At 57.9% G+C, this 25604-nt stretch overlaps 2 protein-coding genes and 1 long non-coding RNA gene across 3 annotated transcripts; 1 reads left to right on the top strand and 2 right to left on the bottom strand.

The window, feature by feature from the left end:
- Positions 1-883: 883 nt before the first annotated feature.
- Positions 884-3716, bottom strand: LOC112950186. The gene is made up of 2 exons (XR_003249977.1): positions 3673-3716; positions 884-1023 (listed from the first exon to the last, which is right to left on the bottom strand). It is a non-coding gene; the product is annotated as an uncharacterized LOC112950186 (long non-coding RNA).
- Positions 3717-4656: 940 nt separating this feature from the next.
- On the top strand, positions 4657-8301 carry TACR2 (tachykinin receptor 2). Its single transcript, XM_026042687.1, has 5 exons — positions 4657-5102; positions 6603-6797; positions 7168-7324; positions 7670-7866; positions 7943-8301. Exons 1-5 carry the CDS (start codon positions 4699-4701, stop codon positions 8130-8132), a joined length of 1143 nt encoding a protein of 380 aa, XP_025898472.1. The 5' UTR covers positions 4657-4698; the 3' UTR covers positions 8133-8301.
- Positions 8302-8731: 430 nt separating this feature from the next.
- LOC112950192 (hexokinase-1) lies at positions 8732-23640 on the bottom strand. Its single transcript, XM_026042678.1, has 18 exons — positions 23571-23640; positions 21171-21333; positions 18839-18987; positions 16783-16902; positions 16327-16422; positions 16145-16244; positions 15888-16071; positions 15141-15296; positions 14310-14543; positions 13934-14238; positions 13557-13705; positions 13349-13468; positions 12591-12686; positions 11898-11997; positions 11534-11717; positions 10856-11011; positions 10476-10709; positions 8732-10014 (listed from the first exon to the last, which is right to left on the bottom strand). Exons 1-18 carry the CDS (start codon positions 23631-23633, stop codon positions 9870-9872), a joined length of 2754 nt encoding a protein of 917 aa, XP_025898463.1. The 5' UTR covers positions 23634-23640; the 3' UTR covers positions 8732-9869.
- Between the last annotated feature and the right edge of the window lie 1964 nt (positions 23641-25604).

Here is a 25604-nt window from a genome sequence, read left to right on the forward strand (position 1 = left end):
ACCTTCAGGATCACCCCATGCTCCTCTTAAGGACCACTGAATCCTTATGGATGGAAAAGACTTTCAGGATCACCCCATGTTCCTCTTAAGGACCACAGAATCCTTATGGATGGAAAAGACCTTCAGGATCACCAAGTCCAACTGGAAATCCTTCATCCAGGATGTGATGTGTGAGGTGATGTGAGTGGGACTCACATCCTGGATGTGAGTGGCTGCTAGAGCCTCCTCTGCCCCAAACCCTGGATGGACCGCAGGGATTTTCCATGTCCCTGGCTCCCAATTTCCTCTTTCTTCTCCTCCTCAGCCTTCCACACCGTTTCCGGCAGGAAAACACATGTCGGCAGTCACGGAAGCAATGCCACACTGGGAATTAAAGCAGCTGTGACCATCTATGAACATATTCTCAGCAATTAACCTTTATTTTTGGGATGGTAATGCAGTATTTTTGACTACATTCCAGCGTGATTTAAAAATTCTCAATTACTTCTTGTTTTAGCTCACGTATCATACCACATATTTAGGGATTCTTTAAATCAAACTGACGTTCAGGTGAGAACCACGTTGCCACATTTTTTCCTGAAATTTGGCAGTATATGGCATTTTCATCAGCAGCCACTGGATTCTATAGGATTTACCCTCAAACTTACTCATTCAAAGGCATTAGAAAGAAAAATCTGGCCCCTGTTATTCCTCCTTTATAAGCATCATCCCAAAGAAACCCTACAGGTTTTCACRCTCCTGCTTGCTTACGAGCTTAATTTCAAGAGCAAAAGCCATGAAATCTGTAAAAAAAAGTGAAGAATTAAAAAGAAAATAATAAAACAAAAACACACTTACTGCTTGCAGGAGGCATAAATTGTCTCTCAGGGATGCCAGCACACCCACAAAAGACACGAGGAACATTATAATCCCCAAAAGGATTAAAATAATTGCTGGGGCTAGAAAGGCACTTTCCAGGGTTTTGTACTTCTGTCTTTCAACTTCTGCATAAATCCCGACAGCGAGAACAAATGCTCCAATTATCTGAAATGGAGAAAAAAGCACAAGAACACAGATGTTATTATTTTTTTTCCCCCCAGTAAATACAGAGATGAAATTCTATTACTGCGAGTATGAATCCGTGACTAACTACTCCAGAATTAATTATCATCCATTAAACATTCACTAGGGAAAGCCTGAATAAAAATCTCCAAGACTGGCAGAAAAAGCTGAATTTGGGGAGAAAAAAGAAAGAGATTTGCTCCTTTCAGAAATCTGTTTAACTATTCAATAATAAAGGTCCCAGCAGTTTGGAATTCAACCCAGTAACCCAGTTACATACGTTTCAATTTGTTTAAAATTTAATTTATTGGCCACCTGAGCGCAGGTACAAATTTGCAAGTGTCACGACATTAATATTTCTTCTTTGCATGTTCTCTCTCCCTAAATATATACATATATATATATATATATATACACACACATACACACACTGAGAGAGTTAGAAATCTCACTGCAGGACTGTGGATCACAGAAAACACATTAGGCAAATAACCATTCTTTAAATTTATCATTTCTGTGACTAGATCATCTCTTCCTTAATACATCATGGGGGTTTCTACCACTACCCGGCTGCTCTGCAGCATTCCTTTAAAAAATTAACTAAGCCATAAATTATAAATGGTTCTTCTAGCAGAAAACAACACAAACTCCTGTGAAATATTTAAATATAGGCATACTAATTGAGGAAAGAATCGTAAAACTACGTTAAGAGCAATTAGAGGAAATAACATTTGCAAAGTCCTCTGGTTTTTAAGGAATCACTGTGTAATTAATGGAGTTCCGGGGAAATACAGACCCGGAGCAGCAGTTTGMGACTGGCAGCGTTTACAGGGATTTACAACGTTTACAGGGATTATTTTCCGGAGAAAAGGGGATTGTGCTGGAGCTGCCTTTCAACATGGGCTAAAAAGTGATTTCCAGGTTTGGCTAAACTGAAAATGCAATTTTCATTACTCACCTTATTTYCTATTAGCTCGAGCATTTCCTATTCTAGGCCTTGGAAAGCGCCGGGGTGACACCCGCGGCCGCCACAACTTCACACGTGCCCCGAAACGCACGCCTCCCAGACCACCCTAAAAACCACATCTCACCAAAACTGCTTTTCCTAAGCTGTATTTTCCTTACAGATTTTCCTTTCCTRTAATCCTATTTTCCTTTCCTATAATCAAAACTATCCCGACACTTTAAGAGCATCCTAGGTTAGCATATCAGAAATACCCTAATATATAGGAAATACATCAAATATCCTAATATACAGGAAATATATCTGATGTCTAGGCTATCAGGCACATACAGGCTCAAAAACCCTGTGGTATATAGAGATGCATATCGAGGCGCTTAGGTATGTACATACGTACCCTGACCCCCTTCCACGTGCAGCTTGCTCCTACACCCCCCAAGAGCATTTCCAGCATGATGAATRCACCRGAAACTTTGGAATTTTTTTTYCYTTTTKGKTTTTTTTTTTTYTCCATTTTTTTTTAACTAATTGAAGTCTCTACCCGGACTCAGAGCAGCGGCTCCAGGCAGCAGCAGCCGGTGCAATGTGGAAGATGCTTGAAATCCCCGCGGCATCTCCTGGCCGGCAGCTCCTTCCCTTCCTGTACATACAGATGGGAATGTAGGGAGCTCCCAAACACACGTCCTGTTTGCATCCCGCATCCTGAGCAGCGTCTCCGGCTCTGGCAACACCCCCAAACCCGGATCATGGACACAGGAAACACGCGCCGGCCTTGGCTCGCGCCGAGCACCAGCAACACCAGGGGCTCTGCATGCAAACAAGCTGCTTTTCCCGAGGAAAAGGAGCTTTTTTAATCCAATCTGCTGGTTTTAATACTGTATTTATGGCTTCTGCTGTCACAAAGGAAAACGTGGTGCCTGTTTGGCAAGAGCAGGCAGCAAGGAGGAGAAACTGAGCTGCGACTTCATTCACTTGGGAACGGGCTCTCCAAAAAAGTTAAGAGCAAGGATAGCTTTTAAAGGAAGCCCCAGGTGCCACCTGCAGACCCAACCTGCCAACGGACACGCTCATTCGACTGCACAAACGGTGTTTTTGGGGCTGCTCTCCTCACGCTTTCCACAGCGCTGAGATGCCAGGCACAAAAAACGCCCCCGAATCCCGAAAGCCGGCGCTCGCTGTTGAAATTCCACAGGCACGTTCTGCTCCCACGTTCACGCCAACGGAGACGCAAGGGGCCAAGCAGAAGCAGAGAGATGTCCAGATGTAGCTGCGGCGTTGATGCTGCGAGATGCGGCCCACGGAGCCCGAGGAACATGGGGAACCACAACGCGACACGGCTCCGGAGCAGAGCTGCCCTGCGCGGCCATGGGTGCTCCCAGCGCCGCGAGGAAGCCTCTCCTCCTCCTCCTCCTCCTCCGTGCGGGGGGGACAGGCAGGCACAGCCCTGGCCGCAGCCCCAAAAGGGCTTTTTTTCTCCCCAGCTCGCGCTGGGTGAGCGCACGAGCACCTGTAGCGTGCGCACAACAGCCCGCACGCTACACCCTGCACACACAACACCCCGCACACACAACACCCCGCGCACACAACACCCCGCACACACAACACCCCGCACACAACACCCCGCACACAACACCCCGCGCCCACAGCCCTCCCCCGCGCCCCCTCCTCACCCAGAAAGCGGTGCTGTAGGCGACGAGCGTGAACTTGAGGCAGAGGTAGGAGAGGCGCCCGCAGTAGCGCGCCCGCTCCGCGTCCCCCGGCGCCATCCTCCTCCCCTTCCTCCCCTTCCTCCTCCTCCTCCTCGCCACCTGCTGCCGCTGTCACCGGGCGGAGCTTCCCGCGCGCCGCCCCTTTCCGCGGGGTTTCGGGGGGTTTGGGGCTCACGAGGCGCCCGCTCGCACCCCACGCCGGGGCCCGTGTCCCCCCACGCGCGGCACCGGTGTCACTCCAGGCCTGCGCGCTCCGCTGCGCCCCGGGGGTGACGCGTGCGCGGTGCTTCCTCCCCGGCGGCGCGCAGGGCGTTATTCACCCTTCACCCCTGCTGTTTGCATCCCTTGGGTGGTGGCGGCAGCGCTGGTTGGCCTCCTGCGGCCGTGCCCAGCGTAGCCAGGGCAGGCAGCGCTCCAGCCCGACGCCCCGCGCCTTTCCCCGGCGGCTGCGAACGCGTTGCTCGGCTTTGGCATTCCCACGCAGAGCTGGACCCGCCGGAGCTGGAAAACTYGCCGTTCCCTCCCGTTTCCGAGCCCTCATGACCAGTCCCGATGCCGCAGGCAGCCRGGGACGGCTACAACCCGCAGCGGGCACGGGGCCAGTGCCAACTGCTCTTGGAAACGTCGGCGCCGACGGGCTGTTTAGGTTTGACGTAGTTCATCCCAGCGCGGACAGCGGGACTCGTCCTGGGAGCGCCGCGCTCCGCGCCGGAGACACCCGCAGCAAAACGGCCCCAAAGGGGCCCAAAAGGGACGGGTTTCCACCCGCTTTGAAACGCCCTGGGGCTCGACCCCACGCCGGTATTTCCTGAGCCCTGAARACAACCTGACGGAAGAGACCGCCTGCTGCTGCCGGCCTGGAAAACCCTCCACCCCTCTTCTTTTTCTCTGCCTTTTCCTTGTTTTTTTAGGGGAAAAGGAGCTCAGAGGGGGAGAGGTCGGRGGCCAGGCGGCTGCTTTGGCTTTGCCCTTCGCTCTGTGGGAGCCATGAGCACGGCTCCGCTTCCCAACGGGAGCAACGTCGCCGTCGGGGCACCCTTGGGGGCCGGCGGCAACGGGACGGCGGAAACGCAGTTCACGCAGCCCGGCTGGCAGATCGCGCTCTGGGCCGTCACCTACGCGCTCGTGGTGGCGGCCGCGCTCGTGGGCAACGGCACCGTCATCTGGATCATCCTGGCGCACCGGCGCATGCGGACAGCCACCAACTACTTCATCGTCAACCTGGCGCTGGCCGACGCGCTCCTGGCCGCCTTCAACACCGTCTTCAACTTCGTCTACGCCAGCCACAACGTGTGGTACTTCGGCGAGGAGTTCTGCCGCTTCCAGAACTGGTTCCCCGTCACGGCCATGTTCGTGAGTATTTACTCCATGACGGCCATCGCTGCGGAGAGGTAAGAGGCAACGGGGGGAGGCAGCCGCTCCAAAACCTGCTCTACGCAGGAAAAAAAAAAACATTAAAATTAATATAAATATATATATATAGCAACACGCTGTGCAGTTGGTCCCTATCTGTGCAAATAGAGGATGGGGTCAGACGCCAGCGGGGAAATGAATAGTAGGTCCCCCTGCCTAATCCCCGGCCTGAATCATGCCCAGCTCTGCGACGCACGGCAAGGGCTTGGATTTGTTTTGTTCCCAAGTTGCATGCGTTTCCCACGCACGTCTTTTCGGGTTTTAAGCCCTGTGAAGATGCCGTAATTTACAATAATTCACAGGCATAATTTATTGCAGGGAGCGGGGAAGCGATCACGCTGGTTTTGTTTGACTTTTCGGCCAGTTTAGCGCTTTCATAATGCTCCCTCGGAAGTCCCTCTCACTCGAGCTCAGATTTATGGCGTCCCAACGCGTTTATGGTTTGCTGTTAAGCAGCCTAAGGCCCTTTTCCCCCCCTCTATTTATGAGGAAACAGTCGAAAGTCCACAGCAATTCCCTTCCTTGGAGGCAGCGGGGCTCTCGCGTCGCCTCCGCAGCCCGGCTGAGCACAGAAATCCCTGGGTTCCTTATCGTGTCCTCTCCCTGACTTTGCCGTTTCCTCCCCTCTTATCGGCCGGGGAGAAGGGCCCTGGCAGCTYCCGCGGGAGCCTCCTGGGAAGCAGCTCCCTGAGTCACATCCCGACGGGCCCGGGTCCCCGCTCGCCGCCCGCAGTTATTTTACACACACATGCTGTCCAAGGAGAGCCCAAAACGCCACCGTTTCCACCCGTTCTCGTGTCTTCCGCCTCTCATTCCTTGAGGATAAAGCGCCTCTCCGAAGCCCGAGTCGCTCGAGCCGCGCGGCGAGAGCCGACTTGGCGTCTCCCCGCAAACCATATTTAGCTCTTCTTTGCTTTGACCTTAAAATAGGCGCCGACTCCGTCTCCCGCAGCCCCGTTTGCTCTCGTGAGACCCAGTGTCCCCCCCAGGATCCACTGCTTAGGACGAGGGGTGCCGGAGCATGGAATTTGTTAGATTTCCCATGTAGGAAACGGGAGGACGTTGGCATTTTCCATCCTGTTTTGCCTCGGACAGCAGCATGGGGAGATGTGGGAGCAGTGCATGTTTCCCAGTGCTAAAATCAGTGCAAAAAACGATGACAATAATAATAATAATAATAATAATAATAATAATAATAATAATAATAGGTAAAGTCTATGCAAGATCGTGCTGTTATGAGAATACGGAACATTAAATATTGGCACGAGGAAAGTGTTCAGTGCATTTAGGTGCCGCAGCAACACGGTGATGTTCAGCTGTCCGTATTATTTTAAGTGCACGGGACATGTCCATGGGAGAGGCGAGAGCCAGGAAAGTGCGCTGGCCTTTTCAGAGCCCCTCTTGGTTGAGTTGTCGCTGTGTTTTCTGGCCCGCTTTACGGAGGCGCCCGCGCRAAGCGCTGCCCGCTTTCCTTGCAGGTACGTGGCCATAATCCACCCGTTCCGGCGGCGGCTGTCGGCGGGAGGCACCCGGGTCGTCATCGCGCTCATCTGGCTCGTGGCCTTCGGCCTCGCCTTCCCGCAGTGCTTCTACGCCGAGATCCTCACGGACAACGGGGCCACCAAGTGCGTCGTCGTCTGGCCCGACGACGTGGGCTGGAAGCACCAGCTCACGTAAGACCCGCTCCCATCCTGCAAATTGGTGCAGGGAGCAGCAGCATCCCAAGGGGAGCAGGTGCAAACCTTGCTTTTCTCTGGGGAAAACCTTGGAAGCAACTCAAAAAAGAGAAAGAAAACGCCCAATATTGTGCTTGCAGAGGGAATCCGGGAGGCGAAGGGTCCCGCCGCCGCGCTCGGTGCCAGCAGCGCTGGCGTGGGCGCTGTTGGCAGCTGCTGGCTCCCTCCCCATAAACAGCGTTTGCTGAAAATACCCGGGGACGGGCAGCAGGTCCTCTCTGCTCCTGCTCTAAACAAGACCCCGCAACGATGCTCTCCTGACCATGGAAACCTTCCTATTTTGTCGTTGCTTCCCCCCTTTCTCCAGGTATCACCTGGTGGTGATCGTGCTGATCTATCTGCTGCCCTTGCTGGTGATGTTCGTGGCGTACAGCATCATCGGGGTCACGCTGTGGAGCAGCAGTGTGCCGGGCGGCCACGTGAACCGCCTCCCRTACGAGCAGCAAGTGAACGCCAAAAAGAAGGTGAGCAGTTAGTCCAGCTCCAGAGCAGGGCTCAAGCTTAGTGTGAAATCCCGCTGGGTTGGGAAGGGTGAGGATGGCTTGTTGGCCAAGGGGCTTTGCCCTGCGAGTGGGAAAGAGCCTATGGGGACACTCGAGGAAGGGAGGTCCACAGCACCAGGGAGGGGGGCAGAGTGCCCAGAAACCTTGGAGAGGACAGGGCGGCATCCAGCGAATCCGCGTAGGACGGGATGAGCCTGTCCCGCGCTTCCAGGGCTTTCCATGCATGGTGCTTCTGAACAGAGAGGTAGGCCCAGGAGGAGAGCAGCTCCTCCCGGGAGCCGTGACGCGCTGCTTTTGCCCCGCCAGTTTGTGAAGACCATGGTGGTGGTCGTGGTCATCTTCGCCGTCTGCTGGCTGCCCTACCACATCTACTTCCTCCTGGGCCACCTCAAGGAGGACATCTACCAGCAGAAGTACATCCAGCAGGTCTACCTGGCCATCTTCCTGCTGGCCATGAGCTCCACCATGTACAACCCCATCATCTACTGCTGCCTCAACCAGAAGTGAGTAGCAGCGTCCCCACGCACGCGCCACGTCACTCCGGGTCGCTCCGGTTAATTCCCCGTCCCGCGCTCGCAGGTTTCGCTCCGGCTTCAAGCTCGCCTTCCGCTGGTGTCCGTGTGTCACAGCGACCGAGAGGGACAAACTGAAGCTCGCGTCGCCCTTGCACTTCCAGACGACGCGGAGGAAGTCCAAGGCCTCCAGCTTCAGCACGGACAYGCAGCTCAACGAGAGGACGTCGTTCACCCTGGCGCAGCTCACGCTCTGACCGCCTTCCCTATCAGAAACTCGGGGGCACGTGGTGGGGTCTTTGCYCCAGGATAGACAAGATTTTCGTGCTCACATTACAGGCATTTTGGTAGCGCAACAAGGAAGGGGACAGCGAGTGCGTCCCCGAGAACATCGGGGAGCATCGGAGCTGCAAAACGCAGCCCTTGGAGAGGCACGGAARGGGCTCTCACACCCGGATCCGGGCCCCACTCCCCATCCGGGAACGCGCACAGGGCAGCACCGCCGGCAGCAATCCCTGCAGAGCAGGCGCTTCCCGAGCGCCGCGCCGCCGGCGTGCCGCCCGGGAAAGAACCACTCCACACCAGGTTACCGCACATCCAAAAAAAGGAGAGACGTTTAATATTTTCCACAAGTACCACGCGACACTAGCACGGGAGCCACCGGTGTGCAAAGTAAAAAGGCGCTGGGCCTGTGCGGAGGCAGGCGGGCATGCGGGGTCCCACGCACGCAAAGCTGCAAGGACGGGGCGCGACGCGCACGGCACTCGCCGCCGGGCACCCACCGGCACGCACACGGAAGCGCCTCGGAAAGGCAGGACCATCCCAGCGTTGGGAACGGCACGGACTCAGGGGGAAGGGCCTGCAAATTCCTGCCTACTTTCTGCAGGGAGAGAGGTGGGAAGGCCATGCAGGCATCGCCGTTTTGGGGGGAGAACGGGAGTTAAAGGCTCACGTAGTGTCAGCTCTCCCGCCTTGCAGAACGTGGGGTGACTTGCGACTGCCTTTGAGCTTCTGCCTCCCTAAGCTACTTCTCAACGTAGGGAAAACGAGTGCGCGTGAATGTAAGGATGGCATCGACTCRACGGAGGACACGAAACACCAAGTGTGTGTGTAGCCCTGTTGCTTTAGTCCTTGGAATAAGCTGGGCCTGACTTTGGTGGTTGGGTGGGTCGGTTGCTCTCTGAAGCTGGGTCCTCAAAGCCAAGATTGGGGAAAGAAAAAAAAAAAAGAAAAAATCAAACCCTCCAATTCCTTTCTCCTCCTGGCCTTTAGCTGAATTAAAGATTAAAGCTTTGAGTGGAAACAAATACTCATTTAGGGGGAGAGAAGGAAGGAGGCATCCGGGCAACACGAGGGAGCTGCAGGTCCRGCAGCTCCGGTGCCCCATCCGGGCTGGCAAGAGGAGACAGAAAACGTGTTTATAGGAGGTCCCAGGCAGGTCGGCATCACCCCCGTCACCACCCGCCTCCCTCGGGATTTTCCTGCCCCAGCGCTCCGGGTCCCGCTCGGCAACACGACACAACTCACAGAGGCAGCGGGAGACGCCGGCGGAGCCAGAGCCGCAGGGCGAGGAAATGTCCCAGCGCTTCCCAGCGCGGCGCAGCGGGAGCCGAGGAAGCGAGCGGGGCCGCGCGGGCGCCGAGGCTCCCGTACGGAGCAGCGACCGGCCGCTTCCCGCCTCCGGGAGCAAATCCCACGTGCGGCGKCGGGAAGCACAGACCCGCTTCCAAGGACCTACAGGGCGGGCAGGGACCAACAAGGTGAATAAAAAACATGCAGATTGGGTTGGGGGTCCAGAAACAGGAGATATTATTAACAGCACACATTCTAGCTTGTATCCTATTCATGTCATTAGTTGTGTTTTTTGTGGGTTTTTTTCCCAATAAAGCAGTGAGTTCTGGGGGKTTTTTTTAATTTTTTTTCCTTCCTTTTCCGTTGTCACCCGCTCAGGCTGGGCAGTCGCCGCGTTAGGAGGAAGCGCCCGGCGGCGCGGCTCAGTTCTGCTCGGCGTCGCGCAGGCGGCAGCCCACGGCCGTGATGAGCGCCGCCCCCTTGCCGCTGCCGTCCTCCGAGAGCAGGAAGGTCACGTCGCACTTGGGCGCCAGGTCCTTCACCGTCTGGTGCATGATCCTCGAGAAGCTGCCGGGGGGCGGGAGAAGCGGCGCCGTCAGCGGGGGACACGCGGGGACGGGGGGTCCCGGGGCGTCCCTTAGCCGGGGAAAGCGGGGCAAGGCTGGAAACATTGGGGGCGGCTGAAGATGGGGAGCAAGGCCCTTCACCCCAGCATGGCCAGGGTGACTCTCCTGTCAGAGGGAAGGTCCCCTCCTTGGAACCCACCCAAATGTGGCGTTTCGCCCTCTTCTCCTCCAGCCTCCCGCTCCTTCGGGCTCTCGCCAAGCACCACTCGGTGACTCTGCCCGGCTGCAGGCAAGCAGCCTGCCAGAGCGGTGCATTTTCTCCATGATCCTGGAGCTCCATTCCCCTTGCAACGYGCTCAGCAAGCCCCGCCACCTTCCGAATCCCTCGGGAGCCCTCCTGGTTCCCCTCGGGGCCTGGAGGAAGGAAAAAGGCCTCGCGGCGCGGGGCCAACCACCACTCACTGCGGGTGCAGCTTGTAGAGCGTGCCGTCCACGCCGACCGTGATCTCCAGGTGCTCCAGGCCCCTGTTCTCCCGGATCTTGTCCACGACGGCGGCCATGCCGGCGCCGCAGAGCTGCGCGGCCCGCCGCGACACGGCGCCGCACACCGTCTTCACGATGATGCTGTCGTCGCACGTGCTGTTGAGGCCCAGCTGCTGCAGGATGGTGCGCACCTGCAGCAGCGCCAGCCGGTCGCTGCGGGACGAGAGGCCGTCAGAGCTGCCCTCCGCCCGAGGGTTTTCCAAGGAAACCCTCCAGCACTGCCTTGCTCTTCCCGCCCGCCTCGCCGTGTGAAACCCAGCCCAGGAGGGTGGCACCCGCCGCCACGGGGAGGCCCTCACCTCTCGATCTGCGAGAGGAACTTGGTTTCGAAGATGTGCCGCGTCTTGAGCGTCTCCGAGATCTGCCCTCGGAAGAGGAAGCCCCGCTTGGTGAAGTCGATGAGGATGTTGCGGACGATCTCGCCCAGGTACATSCCGCTGATCATCTTCTCGTACCTGCAGCGCAATTCCCTTGCACTCAGCACTCCCGGTGGCAGCGGGAGCTCCCGGAACGCCGGGGACGCTTAACGCTCCGCTCYGGAGCGGCCGATTCCTGCATTTCCCCACTTATCGCAGGGCACAGCGGCCTCCCGGAGCGCCGGGCTCGTCCTGTCCTGGACGCGCGCCACGCACTCCATTTGAGAGCACACGCCGCCTCCCTCCCGAGCGCCAGGCTCTTCCCGGAATACCTCGCCCGGGAGGCTCATTCCAGGCTGACTCAGCAGCTCCCACCTCTGTCTGCACCCTGCAAACCTCCCCCGAGGTTTTGGCAGGGACCCGGAGCCGCCGCTGCATGGAGCGCCGCTAGCGACACGGCGGCTCGTCCGGAGGACAGGGAAAAACGGCTACCGGGAGAGGGGCAGGCAAGGGAGGGCCCCAGGACACCGGCCACGCTCGCGCTCCGTCCCCTCCAGCCGGGAGGAACCCCGTGATGTCCCCAGAGACGCCAGGCCGGCTTGCTCCGCGCGCCGGGGCTACCTCTGCTTGCCGGCGTTGAGCGAGAAGTCGTCGACCGCCTTGTCGTAGATCGTCCGGATGTCGTCCAGGCAGCCGTTGTCCCCGAAGGCTCCCCACTCCATGTTCACGCACATCCTCCCTTGCTCGCCCTCCACCATCTCCACGTTTCTCATCTCCTCCATGTAGCACGCGTTGCTGCCGGTGCCTGCAACGGGCAMACGCCGGAATTACTCCCGTTTTTGAAAGCCGAGCAACGCCGGAACAAGCGAGAGCCCTGGCAAAACCTCAGCCTGCTCCTGGGCCTCTGCTCCTCGTGGGTATTTGCCGGCTTTGTAGGACAGAGCCGTGCAGAAAGGGCAGGAGAAAAAGCAGCTGGGGCACGTACCCACGATGAGCCCGATCTCGCAGTTGGGGTCTTCGTAGGCGCACGTCATCATGGTGCCCACCGTGTCGTTCACCACGGCCACCACGTCCAAGTCAAACTCCTGCGGGAAAGAGAAGCAGAACGGTGAGAGACACGAAGGGGCACCCAAAACGGGGCACAGGCAAAACACACCGGGAACAAGAAGCTGGAAGGATTGCCCCGGATTTGGCACAGGCACAAATAGGAACCTCATCCAGCAGGCAGGCAGCTCAAGTACCTCGCGTGGGGTGATTTCTACCCCTAGATGCTTAAGGTTTTCCCATGGCATGGGAAACAGGGGAGGTGCCTGGAAAAATGTTCCTAAAAATCACCACATTGAAAATGAAAAAACAAAAAAAACTGCTTTTCCAATATCCTGACACCAGGACAAGTAGGTTTGAAATATGCCCCAGGTCTGAAACACTCTTTGAGAATTTTCACACGTTTTGCAAAACKAGAAGCCTTTGGGGAGGAAAAAACAACAGAACGATGAGCAACAAGCAAAGGAACCAAAACCCCAGCTTGGTTCATTCTCAGTCACAGTCTCAGTTTGGTGGACGAAGGTCAGAAACCCCAGGTGAGGGAGCCAAGCGGGCCCACAGGGCCTGGCAATTCTGCAGTGAGAAACAGGAAGGAGGCAGAGAAATATTAAATTGAAAAGAAAAACAAAATCACCTCTCTCCTTTTGATTCCTTCTCTGAGCAAATACACCACGTCTTCTCCCTCGCAGTCGGTCGCTTTAAACCCTTTCGTCCAGTTGAGCAGGATGCCCTGAGGAGAAAGGAGAGATTTCTGAGTRGAATTCCCTTGCGCTCACCGGACTGCTCCGAGTCCTGCAGTGCCCCGCGGGAGAATCACGGAGCGTTTCCGCCGGATCATCTCCCTGCGTTCGGCCACCCTGGCCCACAAGGGCACAGAAACCTAATAACGGGAGCAGGGCCAAGCGACCCAGAGCTGTGTGTGCTGCGGATGGATGTCTGGATGCTGCTCCTGTCGCTGCTCTTTTCTCCTTCTTGAGACATCAATATCTGTCTCGTTTTTAAGCCCCAATTCTATTATTTCAAGTGCTTCAGGGCCAAGTTACCCAGAGGTCTCTCCACAAAGGAGGAGGATCTCTGCAGCTTTGGAATTCTGCACCTAGACCCACTAATCCCACCTCCTCGCAYGCAAACTTCCAGGCCTGAGTCGCTCAGCACCCTGCCCCAGGACAGAAAATGGAAAAGGGGAGCACGAGACGCCAGCATCCGACACTGGGAGCTCCTTCTTCCCCAAGTGCTAGGGCAGGGCTCACTGGAACACCTTCGCCAGGAGACAGCGCTATTGCGCAAAGCATGAAACGCAGCAGCGTCCCAAAGCAGCCAAGCCACGGGAAGGGGGGGAGTTAGGCCTGGCCTAAGCGCAAAAGCAGCTTCGCGAGGCGCTACRGAACTCACAGCGTCCAAGCTGGTCTGCTTGCAAGGGAAGGAGAAGGTGAAGCCCAGAGGAAGCCGGGCGCCCTTGATTCCCATATAATCCAGGAAGTCGGAAATGCAGGTGACGATGTGATCGAACAGCTGCAAAGGGAGAAGTCTCGGGCTTGAATGCGCACAGCTCGCGCTCGCTGATTCGCGCGCGCATTTAAAGGGAAGCTCCCGGACTCACCTCCTCTCCGGTTCCCTGCATCACTTCGATGGGAATGGCGTATATCTTGTTGTGCATTTCCACCGTTCTCCTTTTACCGCTGCGGATCTTCACCAGCAAAACTCTGAAGTTTGTTCCTCCAAGGTCAAGCGCCAGAAAGTCTCCATTCTCTGCAAAATAACGGGAGGGAAAAAAGAGTAGGATAGAGGAAATCTAGAAGAGGTCTCCTTCTTCCCAGGAGGTGGCAGGTGGCTCTCGCAGGAAGACTTTAGGTGCTGCTTTGATTACTCCAGACTTTTTCCCTCCCTTTTTTAGCAATTAAGGGAGGAAGAGGGGTCTGGGCAGCAGCTCCTTGAGGAAAAGGAAGGCAATGAGAACGGGGCTGCCTGTGCTCTCACCTGTGCCATCGGGCGTGCTGCGCACGAAGGTGGGCAGCATCTTCACCTTGGCCGCCTCGTGGCTCTTCTTCCTGAGGCCGGCTTCCATCTCTGCCCGCATCCTCTTCTTGACCTGCAGCAGCTGCTCGTGCGTCAGCTTGAACTCGGCGAGCGTCTCGTCGATGAGGCGGTGCTGCTCGGCCAGCCGGTAGGCCACGGCCGTGACCATGGCGGCGCCCTTGCCGCTGCCGCTCTCCGACAGCAGGAACCGCACGTCCGAGTCGGGCACGAGGCGCCGCGTGGTCTTGTGCAGGCGCCGCGCGTACCTGCGGGACGGGGGCGCCCGTGAGGGCCGGCGCGGCGCCCGCCGGGGCGCAGTCCCCGCCGCGGCACTCACTGTGGGTGCATCTTGTAGAGGGAGCCGTCGACGCCGACGGTGGTGCGCAGGCGGCCGACCCCCTTGTTGTCGCGCAGCTGGCAGAGGATGGCGCCCAGCGTGGCGGCCACCAGGTTGGCCGAGCGGAAGGACACGATGGTGCACACGTGCTGCACGGCCACGCAGTCCTCGTGCGACGGCTCCACGCCCAGGCGCGTGAGGATCTCCTTGGCTTTGCTCAGGCCCTCCTTGCTCCTGCGGGCAGGGCAACGCGGCTCGTTAAGCGCAAGGAGCCGCAGCTGCCCCACTGATCTGACGGACTCACACTCGGACAATCCTGCCTCTTGCGGCCCGCTAGGGACCATCAGAAACTGGAGGCTGTCCTGTCCTTAGAGCCACGGTGCCCCTTGGGACACAGCCTGGAATTTCCACTTCCCATTTTGCCAAGGCGCTTGGCCAATTTCCCCGTTTTTTCCCCCTGTCGCTGTGTTCAATGCTCCCTCAGCTCCACGCAGGCCCCGGTGGCCGGCACGGAGCTGCCACACGCACGGGGCCGGCTGCCTGGACAAGCGGCTTGCAGGGCGGGAGCTCACGGGGGGCCTGTGGAAGTCGCTGTGTGTGTCAGCACCAGGGGGTGAAGGGCCCAGCAGGCCCTGCCAAGGCCCGGCCACGGCCTTCCACGCCATTCCCACCTCACTGCAGGCTTCTGCCAGCAGCCAATCCCAAGAAAAGCGTGGCAGCCCCACCAAGCGCCACCAACCCCTGGAGCCTGGCGGAGAGGCCACCACCCTCAACGCAGCACGGTCCCATGGATGGGGCCCCGGGAAGCTGTYGGGATATAAAGGCACTCACTTTTCTATGGCAGAAACGTGCTTGGTCTCGAACTTGCCCTTGGTGAGCAGCTCGGGGGTGATCCTGCCCTCGAAGAGCAGCCCCTCCTTGGCCATCTTCACCAGGATGAGCCGCACCAGCTCGCCCATGTAGAGCCCGCTCACCATCTTCTCGAACCTGCAGGGGCACCCGCCGGCAGAGGCGACCGTGGGAACGCTGCCCAAGCGTTCACCATCCCGAGCGCGATGGCAGGAGCCACTTTTGTCCCCATGGGAATGCCAGACATGCTCAGAGCTTTCTCCAAGCTCTCCTAAACAAGCTGCAGGGTCAGGGGGTCCTTCTTTTGGGGCCACCTTGCGCCCTCAGCGTTAAACAGCCTGTCTGCAGCCTTGCCAAGATCCTCCTCCTGCTGCACGTCCYTTTCCCCGGCCGCTAACAGGACCTTGCAAGGAAGCCGCTCCACCCAGGAGCTTCCCCCACCCCGTCCCATTCAACGCAATAATTAAGATAACGACCGAGCCCCAGTTAATTTAATAATCGGCTGGCTCAGGCCAGGACTGGGGCGATAAGCTGTGAACCGGAGCCAACAAAGCAAACAGCCGTGTCCCTAATGGGGCTGTCTATAACCCCAGTCAGGCCCTGCGCTTCCTCTCTGCTCCAGTGGCTGCTCAGGGGCTCAGGAGAGCCCTGTCCCCAGCTCCCAGGAGCCGCGCGGGGCCCCGGGGCTCCCTYGGGAGCGCAGGGCTCCTCCAGGCCGGCGCCACTCACAGCTGCTTGCCGGGATTGAGGGAGCCGCGGTCGATCTCGCGGTCGAACTCGGTGCGGATGTCCTCGAGCGAGCCGTCGTCGCCGAAGGCGCCCCACTCCGTGTTGACGCACATGCGGCCCTCGTCGCCCTCCACCAGCTCGATGTGCCGCAGCTCCTCCATGTAGCAGGCGTTGGTGCCCGTGCCTGCGCGCGGAGGCCGTGAGGAGCGGCGCCCRGGGCCGCCTCACGCGCGCCTGCGCGCCCGCCCGCGCGTTACCGATGATGAGGCCGACTTCGCAGCGCTGGTCGTCGAAGCCGCACGTCATCATGGTGCCCACGGTGTCGTTGACCACCGCCATGATGTCGGCGTCGTAGTCCTGGCGGGGAAGGGGGCGTTGCGCGGGCGCCCCCCGATGATAACCCGCGCCCCCCAACGTCCCCGTCTGCGCGCCCGCTCACCCCGCGCTTCTTGATGGCCCTGCTCAGCAGCCGCACGACGTCGGCGCCCTCCACGCCGCTCGCCTTGAAGCGCTTCGTCCACGTGATGAGGATTCCCTGCGGGAAGAGCAGCGCCGCCCTTGGCATCGCGTCCTTGTCCCCTCAGGAAGGAGGCCGTTGTGCTCCTCACGCGTCCCCAGGTCCCTCTCCTCACCCGGGCCACCAACCCAGCCGGGGATGATCCACAAGCTTTGATCCCCATCACTTAAAAGACGGGAAACATTTAACCCTTCCCCTGGCTATGTTTCTTCTTAAACATTCAGGACTACAGAAACTTGGCCTGCTAAACCCAAAGAAACACCCCCAAAACCACCTCTACTTTTTTCTTTTTTTCCCAACATCTCCGGGATCCTGCTTTTCCGTTGCAATAACGCAGCAGCTCTTTTGCACATTAAGCAAACCRTGCCGCGTTCTCACCTCATCCAGCTTGGACTGCCGGCACGGGAAAGAAAAGGTAAAGCCGACCGGTAATTTCTTGTCTTTGATCTGTTGCTTCTCCATGAAGTCGCCCAGGCATTCAGCAACGTGATCAAAAAGCTATGGAAAAGAAAGGGAAAACAGACGYGAATCAAGAGAGAGCTCAAGGGACAGAATATTTCAATTCCAAATTTTTAAGATATTTAAATGGCAGATCTCCCAGGCAGCACATATTAACACCCTAGCAAACAGGAGGTACAAAATCAGTTGTTTGTCAGTGCGTGTCTGTTAATGCTCATTCCACAGGGCATCTTTTACACTGATAAAAAAGTGTGGAAAAAAGTGGTTTTTTGCTKGAAAAAGCGGCAGGTGACTTTCCCACCTTGTACTTAACACGGGTAAGAACAAAACATCCTTTCAACCTTCCCTTAACAAGAAGATGCCTCGGAAAAGAGCAGGCGGGACTGGATCCCACACGGGGCCGAGCTCTTCTCCAGCGAGGCAGGAAAACATCTATGAACTTGTGGAATTGCAGTGGCTTCTCAGGGGGAATGCTGCCAGTCACCGTTCCAGGCAAATCACAGAGCAGATGCGGTGGAAAAAATGGGGAAAAAAAAAATGGGGAAAAAAAATGGGAGGGGAATATTGCACTTCTGTAAGACTATTTTCAGCTATTTTGCTGTTTTCTACCAAAAGGGGAATTTTACCTAAGCAATAAAACACCATAATTTCTCCGTGATGAGCATGGCAGCAACAGGACCACTCAATCCTCAACTTTCGCACGCTGCTCCATAACTCGATCCCAAATGAACTTCCAGGACTGCTCATGTTAACTAAGGGCCAGGCTGGATTGAAAACAGAAGTTTTGAAGGCAGGGAAGCCAAAAATGCCCAAACGAAGGGTGCGGGGAGCCACAGCTCCATAGGGAATGATCATTTCCCTGTCTCCACATGCAATGGGCGGCTCGGCCCGGCCGCCTCTCCGTGGGAAACTGCCATGTGTCCCTTCAGACCGATAACGAAGTAATAATATCGGGAGAAGCCTCGAAGAGGAGTAAAGATACCGGGAAAAGTCTTTAGGAGGAGTCTGTTTTATTACTGTTCCTCAGATACCACGCAAACGTTTCCATCAATGTTACTGGTGAGGAGCAATGATGCCATCGATGCACATTACTGTGTAAGAATGGAGCAGTGGTTATTACCTGTAAATGCTGATGGCATTAAAATGGCTTAAAGAAAATATATTAAGGATAGAAATGCCCTTTACACCATTTTTTGCCTTTTTTCCCCTCTCTTTTAAAACAGATGGGAAGTTTCCTACTTCATGCTTAAATAGCGCCTCACTCTTAAAAAAATAGCGTAAAAACACATCCTTTGCAACAACTAATATTACCTGTTTTGTGCTCCAGTGACACAAAGAGACATTCATATGTAAAATATTCACTTTAATCCATTTCTTCTCATAAAAAGACAAAAAATTCTTCCAAATAAGCCAATTTGGAAGKCAAGTAAATGGATTAAAGCATCATTTTTCCGCTCTCGGGACTAAAAAGACTACAAAAAGGTACCATTTATTCGGTAAAAACTCAGGTTGAAGTTGTCCCAAAACATCCCAACAGCTTCCTGAGATGTTCTTATCCTTCTTGTAACGTGTCCTCAATGCTGAGCTCCTCGGGCTGCCAGGATAGACACCTAAACTATCACCAGCACCTCTACCCATCGCACCCAGCAGGCCCTTTGCAGAGCTGCTCTCACTATTTCCTTGCAGAAATTAAGTTATTTCCCCGCTCTTGGCTTCTATCGAGCAGCTTTACTACAGAAGTCCACCTTTTTTCCTTCAAATTTCACTTCCATTTCTTTCCTAGCCTGGCCAAAAGTCTCCCACACTATAACAGCAGCATTCCTGAATACTCTCTAACTAACTACTGCTCGTTTATTCCCAGCACACCGGGAATAACTGCTAGAAAACGAGGATCACGGGTGCGTTTTAGCCGTTTTTTAAGTGATAGTGTTAGGACGGCTGATGTTGAGAGATCTCAGGACGCGGGGACACGCACCCGTGTGCCGCTGCCGTGCATGATGTCCTCGGGCGTGTTGTAGATCTCCGTTTCCATCTGCACCGTCTGCCTCTTCTCGTGCGACACCTTCACGCGCAGGATGCGGAAATAGGAGCCGCCGAGGTCCAGCGCGATGAAGTCGCCCTTCTCTGCGGGGAGAACGGGATGCACGTGGTTAAACTGGGCCTATAAGGAGGTGGAAAGCCCAAGGATAATCTTGCTCGGGATAATAGGAAAAGACGCCGAGCGCGGGGAGGTTATTCTGCCAAAACCACCCGCAGGAGCCTTGAGCTCTCAGTGGACTTTTCTTCCCCACCATCCCAKACTCGCATGAGCCTCCAGGAGCCGTAAAAAAGCAGCAAATTCCACACAAAAAGATGGCCACGAACTTCCCGACACGCGGCAGGGGCTCATCGCCCTGGACCCGATGCCCTGATCTCGCCCCACGGCGCTGCAGCTCTTCCCTCCTTCGCAGCCTCTGTCCCCCTTGCCAAGACCAGGAGCTAAACCTCTCCCACAAGGGCCTCCTCGAGCCAAATACCTGAATACACTTTATCGTAAGAGCGTATTAATTGCGCAGCACAAGCCATTACCTCCTCTGGAAAAAGGAAGGTCAACATTGGAGCAGATGGCCCCTTTTCAGCTTAAATGCCCTAAGCAAACAGTGCCCTTCAGAGGTGTCTTCCCTGGCCGCCTGGTTACACATCAGCACCTTTGATTGCCAGCTCCTCRCAAGGGAAAAACCCTGTGAGAAAATGACCCTTTTTGGCTAAAAAGGAAGAGCAGCCCCAAAGTAAAACACAAAGTTTTCCCTAGGCAAAGCAACAGGTTTSTCTCTGGGTGTTTCAGGAGTTTAACCCAAGTAGTAGGGTTTAATCTATGTTTTCTTCTCAAAAAACAGTCGCAATTAAAACTGCTACAAACAGYGTGCGATTCCTGAAGAGTGTTTTGAGTTCATTTGAGATACTGCCCTAGGCATCTGCACAAATCCTCGCTGCTTTTTCAAAATAACTCAGAGCGAAGCAAAGAGGGGAAAAACAAACCTGCTAAGAACAACATCTCCACAGCCACCAACAAATCTTGCCCAAAGGCTCCTCGGTATGAAAGTACAGGAGCAGAAATCGGCAGCTGAACAGCAGCGTCCTTGTTTTTCCGAATAATCAACTTCCATAATAACAACCAGACACGGAGGGGAGCGCTTAGGAGGCGGAAATTGGAGAAGGGCTGGAAAAAACCCATCGGCTTCTACGGAGGGACGAGAGGCAGAGGTTGCTCTGGTTCAACAGGGTGCAGTGCATGGTCTGAAGCAAACCCTCCTTTGCACCCAGGCCGGGAAGAGGAAAAACAAAGGGGGACAGGAAAAACACTGGGATTTCACGCAAATCCCTGCCCGGAGCACTGCAGGGGTCATTTCAATATTCAACCTAACAGCTAAATTAGGGGAAATTAGCATCCCACCCCGTTAAAACGGCGGCAGCAGCAGAATCACATTGCAATTACTCAGCGTTGGGGCCACATGAAGCRGTGGCAGAGCAGGAATATCCAAGATTCCCACCTTCCAGATGGCTCCAAGTGGTGCTAAACGCCAGGCTCAGTGTCCCYGCGCCCAATAACTCCTTAGTCCTAACTCAAATGAGGCCCAAAACACATAAAAACACCTGTGTAACATGATTATAACATGGCAAGTGCTGTAAGAAGGGACTTAATCCCTTTTTACCGTTACAGGCAYCAAAACACAAGCTAACCTACCCATGCTGTACGTGGAAAGCAAACCCAGCCTTACCACTAAACAATAAACACAAAACAAGGGCAACCTTGATCCCAGGCACCAGCACAACATGTTTGGGCTTTCTGAGAGCCTTGGTGCCCACAGAGAMAGTGCAAAATCCAGCTGGAAAACGCTGGCCGAGAAATACAGAGCCGAGCGCCAGCAGCTTCCAAGCACCACCTCGAGTTCCCTCAATTCCCCCACTGGGAAAAAAAAAAAAAACGGAAAAAAGCCAGGCCGAGTCCAACTGCAAACACCTAAAAGCTTCTGTTTTCGTCAAAATTCAACCAGTGTAAATTTTGTAAATAAAYAAATAAATAAAATCCTCCCAGCRYGCAGATATTGATTGCTGGCGGGCAGCTCCCTGCACGAAGGCATCGATAGCGCACGGCCGGACAGGGCTCCTCCGCGTGACGCCGGAAAAGCCGAGTCCTCCGGCAGCTCCCGGAGCAGGGAAGGGAGGGAGGGAGGCTGGGAGGTTGTCTCCGCTCCGAAACGTCTCCCGGGCTCGCGAGGGAGCAAAGTGCTTTGTCATGCYGGGGAGAGGCCGGCTCCTTGCCCTACCTGATCCGTCGGGAATGGACCTCACGAAGGTGGGCAGCATCTTGACGGTGGCCGTGGGGTTGAAGTCCCGGGAGAGGCCGTTCTTCATCTCCCTGCGGAAGCGGGCCATGACGTCGAGCAGGGTCTCGTCGGAGAGCCGCATGGCGTACAGGTACTTGTCGATCTGGGGGGAGAGGGACGGGCACGGCGGCGTGACGGCCGCCCCGCCGCGCCGCCCTTCGGCGGGAATTCAACGGGACAGACACCGGCRGCCGCACGGATGAGGAGGCCGAGGCCTCAGCACCTCATCCTTCCGCCCCACGGGAAGCAAGGACCGAGGAAGGACGGAGCTTGTGAGCAGCCCAAGGCAAAAAAAGTGCATTTGCACATACAAAGGATTTACCACAAGGCTTTCAATGCTTTTCCAGGCTGAGAAATGATTCCCACATCCCACCCCATTTTCCCTACCCAAAGCCCCGGCAGCCAGAGGCTTAGGAGAGGCCGGACTGAGCCGAGGAGCGTCCTCCTCTCCAGYACGAACGGCCAGGTTAAACCCGGCGGCTTCTCCCTGGTGGCTTCCCAACGTGGGAACTTGCCAGCCTGCAAAAGGGGCAGTTTCACCAGTTGGCACCAGCAGGAGCGGTGCCAAGGCTTCAAAAGCCCCGCTTGGCCGGGGGCTCCTCACTCAAGACGCCCGCGGGAAAAGCCAAGGGGAAAGCGGTGCCGTCGCTCCCTGCTCCRGAACCCTGGTCCTGCCCAGGCCTTTGGGCCGGCAGCTCACGGGGACCACGGAGCTAAAGCCCTGCCCGTGTTTCGTGCCCTCGGAGAGACGGGAAGAGCCACCTCCCTTTGCACCCCGTGCCCTCTCCATGCCCAGACTGTCGCCGTCTGCTCCGCGGCTCCGGAAGCGCCGACGGCGCCTCTATCTYGGCATGACAAATCTCATCTTACGTGACAAACGCTGCCATAAAACACTCCCAGGACCTTGAGACCCACGCGACGAATGACGCCAACGAGCTACATCCCAAGGGAGCCACGGATCCCAGGGGATCCGTCACCCTGGGACTGGAGTGAGCTATGGGATACGGTGCCGGGACCGGCCTGTCCCTGCGCGCGCCGCCCGGCACAGACGCGGCGGGGAGGGACCAACCTGCCTCGGAAACAGGATCCCTCCCGCGCACGCTGCCCTTTCCCAAAAAACAGGTTTCCCTTTCTCCTGGCAGGCAGGAGGAGGGATAGTCAGGCTGGCGCCATGGCACGGAGAAGCCCTGCGGCTGTCCCCGCTGCGTCCGACACGGCTCCTTTATTCAGGAATGATTCAGGAATTCATTACGGGGCTGCCTGCACCACGTAGGCGCCCGCGGCGAGCTCAAGGGCAGGGTGTCCGTCCTCCAAGGGGCGGAAAACGGGCGGCACCCGGAGGCTCCCGCCGCGGGGCGGCAGCTGCCGGCACGGACCTGCCGGGAACAGGGTGCTGGTGCCCGCGGGAATGCYGGGATCCCTTACCCGGTGCCGGGAAGGGGATAACAGCACGGGTGCGTGCACGGAAGCAGCCCTGGATGCCATGGGCTTGCTTTGGCGGCGCGGAGCAGCAGGAAAACGCCGGCACGGAGAAGCCACAGGGCCGGAGGCCTCCCCTACCCTCGCGCTCCAGGCGCCGCACAGCGGGATGCGGGATCACCTCGGGAGTGTGAGGCCGGCGCGGAAGCAGTGCCGGGGCCGGGATGCCGCCGGGCGGGATTCCCGCCTGGGCGCAGCTCCCGGGAGCAGGTGCCACCGGCCCCTCTCCCCACGCTCATCCATCCATCCATCCATCCATCCATCCATCCATCCATCCATCCATCCCCGCAGGAGGGACACGTTTCTCCTCGGGAAGCCACGCGCAGAGGGAGGGCCCTGCCAAGGAGCCCGGCCCGCACGTAACGCCAGCCATTCCGGTGCAAAAAACAAAGCGCAGGCAGCAGGAGACGCCGCAGGGGCTAAGCCCGGGTTAACCGGGACGGGTTTTAGGCACTGGGGCGTTGGGCAGCCGTGCCGGCGCAGCCTCCGCTCCGGCCTCCCGCCGCTTACCGGCCCGCTCCAAATAGCGGCGGGAGGCTGCGGGGCCCCGSCGGCCTCCCCGGAGGCCGGCCCCGTTTCCCGGCCCGGGCCTCCTGCAGCGGGGACGGCGATAACGGCGGAGGCCGCCCGGGCCTCCCCCCGGCGCGTCCTCCTCGGGGCCAGCGCCCCGCAAATAATAAAAATGACTACAAAAAATGCAGCGTTTTCTCCCTGTTCTTTTTGCAGCGCGCAGGCCCCGGCGGATGCTCCGCTGGCCGCGGGGCCGGGCGGCGCCCCGGGGCGGGCAGGGGGGGTAAAACCGGGGCGAATCCGTCCCCCCCCTGCCCTGCCCGGCTCCCTCCTCCCCAAGCGGCCTCCCACCTTCTTGGCCTGGTCCTCCTTGAGCTCGGTGAAGTAGTAGGCGAGGAGCTGGGCGGCGATCATGGTGGCGGCGGCGGCGCGGGCCACGCAGGGATGCGGCGCAGGGCCGGGATGGGCGCGGGAGGGACGGGCCCGCAGCGCCGCCCCCGCCCCTTCCTTCCTCCCTCCCTCCCTCCCGCCCTCCTTCCTCCTCCTCCTCCTCCTCCTCCGCGGCCCGCCCCGCGCCGGGCCCGGGGGAAGGCGGCGGGAATGCCGCCCCCCGCCACGGCCCTTCCCGGCCTTTCCAACGCGGGGGTAAAAGCAGCAGGAATAATAATAAACCGCCCCCTCGCTAGGCAAGCCCGCCCTTAAACGCCTTTGAGTCGCGCTTTGGCCACGTTCCTGCTCCTGGAGCGGGCGCAGGGGGGCCGGGGCCATCTGTCATCGGGCAAAGCTCCCGCTCCAGCTGGGAATGCCGCTCTCCGGTGCTCAGGGATATAAACACAGGGGAGAGCCACCTTAGAGCCCCCCGAGGCCCTGCTTCCCTGCATAACATGGAGCCAGGCCTTGCTTGGAAGGAGAGCCCGGCTGGACCCGGCCGGAGGCAGCCCCGCGCTCCAAGGAACGCTGCGATTCCCTTGGTTCCCCTCCAGCTTCCAAGCAGGGCACGGGGCTATTTTGGGCCTCCRCGGCCGATTCCGGGAGGCCCAGGCGACTCGCGGCTATTTTGATCCCGCTCTGAGCTTATCGCCCGGGTTCCGCGGCACGGGAGCCTCGCCGCTCAGCACCCCGGGGTGCTCTTTGCAGCGGGTTCATCCATCCCACGTTTAAACGCTCTGCACCCCGAGTTTGGGGTTGTTTTCCAACGAAGGCCGCTGCCCAATTTTGATGCCCACAGTTACTCCGCGCTTCCTGCCTCCCTAAAGCCACAGCTGYGCCCTAGCCGCTTCCCTAAGCCTAGGGCAGAGCTTAGGCCCACGCTGCCAGCTCCTTCCCTTCGCAACACTCCAAAGTCCTGAGAAACAGCAAATTCCCGCTGCTTCCCGGGAAGCCGGCACTGCGGCGGTGGGAGCAGAGACGGCGGCTGCAGCAGCTCCTCCGGCCCCGCGGCCAGCGGGAACAACAAGGAGAGCGGGAGCAAGGAGAGCGGGAGCGACCCGGCGCTGTGTCCCCCTTTCCCGCCGGGCGGCCGCCACTCACCGTGCGCAGCGCGGAGCAGCGGCAGCCGGCGGCAGCGGCGTCGGGCTCCTCGGGCACGGCCCCGGCGGCTCCCCTCTCGCCGCGTCGCATCGCGGGCTGCCGGGGAGAGAGCAGCGGGGATGCGGGGAAAGGGGCGCCCCGGCCAGGGCTCCCTTTGCCCTCGCTAGGCCATACGTTAAGACCAAGACCAAAACCTGCTTTTTTGTGTGTGATTTTTGGCRTTTCACAGCCAGGAACGGGGCAGAGGGCGGCGAATTACCCCAGGGCAGCAGGGAGGGCCCCGTGGGCCAAATGCTGCCCAGCAGCAGCTCTTGGGACAGGGCCTGCGACAGCCACCCTACCTCCCTCTCCCCTCCCTTGTGGGGCTTTTCCTTGGATCTGCAACCTGTGCTTTGAAAACACCCAAAAGGGTTTTGTTCTCTTCCATTCTCCCCTCCAGAACAGTTTCCTCCGAGCGTCCTGGTTCTCTTGGGACGCTTCCCCAGTCAGCGCCAGCCTGGCAGAGGTGTCCTTGTCCCACGGGTCATTCTCCCGCTCCTTCCCTCGCCCGCCCACCCCCAAGCAGGACAAAACACCCGCAGAAGGCAGAGAAAACCTGCAGGCTCCGTGGCAAGCGGCACCGCCTCGCCGGCCGCGCTACCTGCTTCCCAGCGGCACTCGCCGACGTGCCGCCCGCTGCTCCGGAGCGCCCCCCGGATCCGCCATCCGGCTGCCCCCCGCGGCGCCGCCGGGCTCTCCCGGCAGCGTTCCGGGGCGGCGCGCGCTCCGCCGCGCGGGAAATTCCTTGGCGCTCCTCTCGGCCGGAGCGCTCGCCGGCCCGMAGCTCCAAACGCCACTTACTGCTTCTCCCCGCGC

This window comes from Nothoprocta perdicaria, unplaced genomic scaffold, assembly GCF_003342845.1.
Source record: "Nothoprocta perdicaria isolate Ctin4 unplaced genomic scaffold, notPer1 scaffold_310, whole genome shotgun sequence".
NCBI lineage: Eukaryota > Metazoa > Chordata > Aves > Tinamiformes > Tinamidae > Nothoprocta > Nothoprocta perdicaria.